The sequence below is a fragment of the Hypanus sabinus genome, chromosome 29 (assembly GCF_030144855.1).
Source record: "Hypanus sabinus isolate sHypSab1 chromosome 29, sHypSab1.hap1, whole genome shotgun sequence".
Taxonomy (NCBI): domain Eukaryota; kingdom Metazoa; phylum Chordata; class Chondrichthyes; order Myliobatiformes; family Dasyatidae; genus Hypanus; species Hypanus sabinus.
In genome coordinates this window covers 3,586,756-3,593,484 of record NC_082734.1, presented here as the reverse complement: position 1 = coordinate 3,593,484, position 6,729 = coordinate 3,586,756, and the positions used below count along the sequence as shown (strand labels likewise).

Sequence of the window (6,729 nt, the reverse complement as noted above, 5' to 3'; positions counted from 1 at the left end):
CTCTCCCTCTGCAGTCAAACCATCCAGTCTTTGCTCCATCTAGATCCTGTTGTAACCTTACACCAACTTCTTTACTGCCCACCACACCACCAATTTTTGTGTCATCCACTAATTTATTTATTATTCACCTCCACTCTCATCCAAGCTGATTGTACAAATGATAAGCAACATTGACCCCCAGAGCACACCACTGACCACAGTTCACCAGGGTCAAGATGTGGTCTGCTACTTTTGTTAATAAAGTCACTGAATGATTCAGCACAGAAACTTGTCCTTTGGCCGAAGTTGTCCACGGTCTCATTCTCCTCCATTTGGTCTATATCCCGCTCAGCCTTTCCTACCCACCGCATACTAATCCAAATGTCACACAGCAAGGCCACTTGCTTTGTCTACTTCCAATTTCAAGTTAGACGTCGTCTTGTCTAATGCATTCACATCAAACAGAAGGACGCTCTGCGAAGGGTTGGGTGTGATCCATGTGTAATCATCTCCTATTCTCATTACAGACTGACCACCCTTCACTGGCCGAGGGGAGCCCTGTCCGTACTGTGATGGATCCCAGGATGGGATGGAGAGTGGGGATTTTGCTCTGGGCGATCCTTTTCCTGGGGGGTGTGGGAGCCATCTGTCAAACGGGCAGTGCCACAGATTGCCAAGGAGTGCGCGCAGTACCAGGGTCCAGTCTGGCTGGAGAGGGTTTTGATGTGGTGACGCTGTCACGAAAGGGGGCGTACGTGGTGAACGTGGAGAGCTGGAGTCGTCGGGATGGGGCCTGCACCCTCTGTAGGAACACACTGATGGGGGGTAGGTGGCAGCGGCTCCCCCTGGCCGCAGTGGACTGGCGGGCTCTGCGTAATTGTCCCCGGGTTGTGTCCAGTCAGCTCTTTCACTCGCTCTCCGAGCTCATAAAGTCGATCGGCTCCAGTGTGGATAACAGCTGGAGCGCTGGCTTAAATCTAAGCACTCGGCACTTGCAGTCAATTAGTACCACACTGGCAGGTTCCAAATCCCAGGAAATGTCTTTTGCCTTGCAGAAGGGCAAATCAGACCAGTACAGCTTCGCCAAACATGAGTTCCGTTGCCTCCTTTACCGCTACCGCCTGAAGGACCAACCCCCCCTGGCACCCCAGTTCTCTGCCCGTCTGAAGCAGATCACCAGCACCTCCTACAAGAGAGCCCGGCGCCACTACCGCCAGCTAGTGCAGACTTTCGGAACTCACTTCATTCGCTCGGTCGACATGGGCGGCTTCTACAGGGATGTGACAGCCATCCGCACCTGCCAAGCTGCTGTGGAGGGCATCACTCTTGAGGAGGTGAAGGTCTGCCTCGGGAGAGAGGCCAGTTATCAGGTGGGGGCGGTGTGGAAGGGCAGACCTCGCAGAGGTTTCTGTAAGAAGAAGGCTTGGTCCCTTCACCAGGCCAGAAGCTTTCACCAGGCCTTCAACGAGAGGCTGACAGAAGCCACGGGGGGCCATTCTAGTGGTAAAACAGATATCCTCTTTTCCTCTGACCCTGCCAACTTCAACCGATGGCTGAGAAGCCTGAAGGTCTCACCAGGTGTCATAAAATACCAAGTGGCCCCTCTCCATCTCCTGCTACCTAGCACTGACATCCGTCGGGAGCATCTGAGGCGCTACCTCAGCGAGTACATTATGGCCAACGCCATGAAACGTGACTGCTCCAGAACCACCTGCCCCGCTCCTGGGAGGAAAGGCCGCTCCGATCGCTGTTCCTGTCAATGTCCGGAGAGCTTCTGGGTGGACCGTCAGTGCTGTGCCAAGCAGAAGGGCATGGGGCACCTGGTTGTCACTGTCAAGAGAGGCTTCGGTCTCTATGGCGACTATACAACCGGTACCGATGGTTTTGTGGTGGTCGCTTATGGTAAGGTCAAAGGGCAGACCGGGGTGGTGAACAACAACAACAACCCTACCTGGAACGCCAGACTGGACCTGGGGGAGGTGGTTGCCCACAGCAACATGAAACTCACCCTCAACGTCTATGATAAAGATGTCTTGTCGAAAGACCATCTAGGGACCTGCCAGGTGCCTCTGATCTCTGGTGTCACCGATCTCACCTGCCACCTTAAGCATGGCAAGGTCACCTACCAATTGTCCTTCATCTGTGGCCACCACTTGCAGGGTCGCACCTGCCAACAGTATGCCCCAAGTCCTGGGGCCCGTGAGTTCACTGGGCTCCTGTGGACCAACAAGTCCTTCCACTCGTCTGACTCCCCCATCGCCCTTCCCTCAGGGAGTGCCCTTCTCAAAGTTATCTACCCCTAACCTTTGACCTCTCACCAACCTCACTCCCAGGTCCAACGCTGCTTCCTATTGCCACAGTACTGCTATCATACCACCCTCCCCTCTTTCCCTCTCCCCCATTCATCATTCCCATTGCCCAGATATTTGCCCTCTATTCTCCATGACCCTGTACCCATCATCCTCGGTGTCTCATCAGTCCCATTGCCCTGACCTTTCCCCTCTCACCCCAAGGAACAATTCTCTCCAGGACTCCTTCATCACATTCATGCCCATGAACCTCCATTACCGAGGTCACATTGTCTTCAGTTCAATCTCCTGACCTTTGCACTATCACCCTTAATAGTCCAGGTCACAATATCTCACACTCCCCCAGTCTCAGCCTCTGAGAGAGAGATCCCACATTTCACTCACACCTCACCAATTCCTCAGATTCTCTGGGCACTAGGAATTCCCAGTGGGAATGGGAGTCCCGGCTTGCCTGACTGCACCAAGCTTTCAGGCACTGGTGTTTGAGGGTACAGGGTGGGAAGGCTATTGAGGACACAACCTCTCTGTATCTGTCATATTGTCACTGTATCACCACAGCAGAAACCCGTCACCCCAACAAAGACCTGTATTGGAGGGAAGGTGCCCAAACCAGCTTGTCAAACCGCAGGCAGCTTAATGGCTTGAGCATAACGTCATTTACAGATCCGCTAGACCCGTGCAGGAGGTGACTGAGAGCAGGCTCCATTTCCCATAATCCTGTTGCTGACAGAGGACCAACTGGAGAGTCTCCGGCTGACCTGTGTCCCAGAACGGGTGGCATGTCGGAGCAGGACCATCATCACAGGAACATCGTACACCTCCCTGTGCACGAGAAGCTTTGCAAAGAGATGCTTTGGAGACAGAAGAGATTGTCTGATTGCCTCCTGCCTTCTTTGTACAACTTTGTTTTTACAATAAACATCACTGAGCATCATTTAGCCTTTGGGTGTGAATGGTTACCGTGGAGATGTGGGATGTGGAGTTCCAGGGTGGTGAAGACAGGAACGTGGGACAGGGAGGGGGAGGTGAGGAAGGGTATTGTCCCCAGTGGGGTTGATGGCAGGAACATGGGAGATTGGAGAAGCAGGAATCGGCAGGGACAGAGATCAGCATCACAACACGCACCACAGAGACCGTCCAGGAGAGACACCGTCTTTATCAGGGGTCTGTGAGTGGGAGAGATTTACTCTTTAAAAGCGATCTGAGATGATAAAGAGAATCCCTCTCTGATGGGAGACGGTCACTTTCCACCAACCATTCCTGCTCTTCACCTTTTCATTCCTCCTTTTCTCTCTCTCTCCCTCCCTCCCCTCTCCCCTCCTCCCCTCTTCATCTCCCTCCCCCTCTCTCCTCCCTCTCTGCCTCTCCCTATCTCCCTCTCCCCTCTCCCCGTCTCCCCTCTCCTCTCTCTCTCTCTCTCTCTCTCTCTCTCTCTCTCTCTCTCTCTCTCTCTCTCTCTCTCTCTCTCTCTCTTTCTCTCTCTCTCCCCCTCTCCCTCTCCCCCTCTCCCTCTCTCTCTCTCTCTCCCCCTCTCCCTCTCCCTGGTCACAAACAGACCATAACGATACACAAGTCACAATTCCTATGCAGGCCTGTCATTCCTGTCACCACCTGTAAAACCACACTGAAAGGCCACACAGAGTTGGTGTTTGAGATAACGGGCGATTTATTCAAAAGCTGGTGTGCACCAGGAGACCAGATAAAGCTCATCTACTGAGCATGAATTTGGTATGGCTTTTACACTCCTGAAAAACTACATTTTGATAACAGAATGGTGGCTACAGAGAGACTAAGTGTCTAAGTCCTGATTACAGAATAAATTACAGGCATAGAGTCATAGAAAAGTACAGCACAGAATCAGAGGAGGACTTAGAAGAGGTTTTTAAAGCATCATTAGTTAGGGGTGAGATACCAGAGGCTTAGAGGATAGATAATGGTGTTTCACTGATTAAGAAAGGTTGTGAGAATAAGACACAAAGTTGTAAGTGCTACATCAGCAGAGCACAAGTTATTGGAAGGTATTCTGATACCAGTGCAGTACAGTAGCGTAGTGGTTAGCACAGCAGTTTGCTCTACCAGAGAAGGTTCAATTCCCACTGTCGTCTGTAAGGAGTTCTGCCCATGACTGTGTGGGTCCCTCTGGTGATCCAGTTTCCTCCCACAGTCTAAAGACTTACCGGTAAGTAGGTTAAATGGGTGTAATTGGGTGGTGCAGATCCAATGGGCTGGCCATTAGCAAACAACACACACAAAATGCTGGTGGAACACAGCAGGCCAGGCAGCATCTATAGGGAGAAGGGAAAGGTCGACGTTTCAGGCCGAGACCCTTCGTCAGGGCTAACTGAAAGGAAAGATACTAATAGATTTGAAAGTAGGAGGGGGAGGGGGAAATGTGAAAGGATAGGAGAAGACCGGAAGAGGTGGGATGAAGCTAAGAGCTGGAAAATTGATTGGCAAAAGAGATACGGAGCTGGCGAAGGGAAAGGATCATGGGACAGGAGGCCTAGGGAGAAAGAAAGGGGGAGGGAAGCACCAGAGGGAGATGGAGAACAGGCAGAGAGAGAGAAAAAAACAAACAACTAAATATAAACACAAAATGCTGGCAGAACTCAGCAGGCCAGACAGCATCTATGCGAGGAGGATGGTTTCACCTGATGAAGGGTTTCGGCCCGAAACGTCGTCACTACCTCCTCCCATAGATGCTGTCTGGCCTGCTGAGTTCTGCCAGCATTTTGTGTTTTTATTTATTTCCAGCATCTGCAGATTCACTCGTGTGCCAAACAACTAAATATGTCAGGGATGGGGTAACAAGGGGAGGAGGGACATTAACGGAAGTTAGAGAAGTCAATGTTCATGCCATCAGGTTGGAGGCTACCCAGCCGGTATATAAGGTATTGTTCCTCCAACCTGAGTGTGGCTTCATCTTGACAGTAGAGGAGTCAAATATTTATTTAGTTGTTTATTATGTAGACTCCAAGATTTTTTCCAAGTTACTGGCATCCAGATTGGAGAAGGTATTACCCAAAATTATTTCAGAAGATCAAACCGGTTTTATTAAAAATCGCTATTCTTTTTTCAACATTAGGAGATTATTGAATATTGTTTATACTCCCTCACATGACATTTCAGAATGCGTGATTTCATTAGATGCGGAGAAAGCATTTGATAGAGTTGAATGGCCTTACTTATTTAATGTGTTGGAGAAGTTTAATTTTAGTCCAATATTCATATCGTGGATTAAATTGATTTATCACACTGCAGTAGCCTCAGTGTTTACCAGTAATCAAAGATCTCCCTTTTTTCGCCTATTTCGAGGCACTAGACAAGGATATCCTCTTGGTCCATTACTATTTAACATTGCCTTAGAACCTTTGGCAATTGCCATCAGACAATCACAGGATATTTTGGGTATTAATCGTGGGACAGACATTCATAAGTTATCTTTGTATGCAGATGATTTATTACTATTCATTTCTAACCCTGAGAAATCTATCCCAGCAGTTTTATCATTATTGGCTCAATTTAGTGAGTTTTCTGGGTATAAGTTAAATCTTAATAAAAGTGAATTGTTTCCTTTGAATAGACAGGTCCCAATTTATGGAAATTTACCTTTTAAATTAGTTAATGATTCTTTTATTTATTTCGGGATCAAAATCACAAAAAACCATAAAGATTTATTTAGATTTAATTTTTTACCCTTAATTGATCAGATTAAAGGTTTGTTTATTAAGTGGTCACCATTATCTTTATCATTAATAGGTAGGATTAATGCTATTAGATGGTTATTTTACCTAAGTTTTTATATATTTTTCAAGCGATACCAATTTTTATTCCGAAATCTTTTTTTACTAATGTTGATTCAAAAATTTCCTCATATATATGGCAGAATAAAAATCCCAGGTTAGGTAAAATATATTTACAGAAGACAAAGAAGGAAGGCGGGTTAGCATTACCTAATTTCAGATTTTATTATTGGGCAGTTAATATTAGATACTTGTTATGTTGGTTGAAAGATTGGGGTGGATCTTTTGGCCCTTGTTGGGTGAGTTTAGAAATTAAATCTGTATCAGCTTATGCTCTGGGTTCTATTTTAGGGACTTCTCTCCCTTTTGCTCTTTCTAAATTGCTGAAATGAATTGACAACCCGATAGTTAAACATACTTTACGCATATAGTTTCAATTTCGGAAATTTTTTGGGTTGACTCAATTCGTTTTAAATAGTCCTATTGTATCTAATTGTTTTTTCCACCTTTCCATTATAGATCAAGCTTATTCGGCTTGGAAAACTAAGGGATTACTAAGATTTTCTGATTTATTTTTGGACAATTGTTTGATGTCTTTTGAGCAATTATCCAACAAATATAACTTGCCTAGATTTCATTTTTTTAGATGTTTACAGATTAGACATTTTTTAAGTTCTGTACTCCCTACGTTTCCAAAT

The 6,729-nt window shown here is 47.0% G+C and overlaps 1 protein-coding gene across 1 annotated transcript; it reads left to right on the top strand.

The window, feature by feature from the left end:
- Positions 1 to 629: 629 nt before the first annotated feature.
- LOC132382728 (perforin-1-like) lies at positions 630 to 3,216 on the top strand (the record flags this gene model as incomplete). Its single annotated transcript, XM_059953178.1, has 1 exon — positions 630 to 3,216. A coding segment is annotated over one exon (1,653 nt), but the record flags the coding sequence as incomplete, so codon positions are not given.
- Positions 3,217 to 6,729: the final 3,513 nt, after the last annotated feature.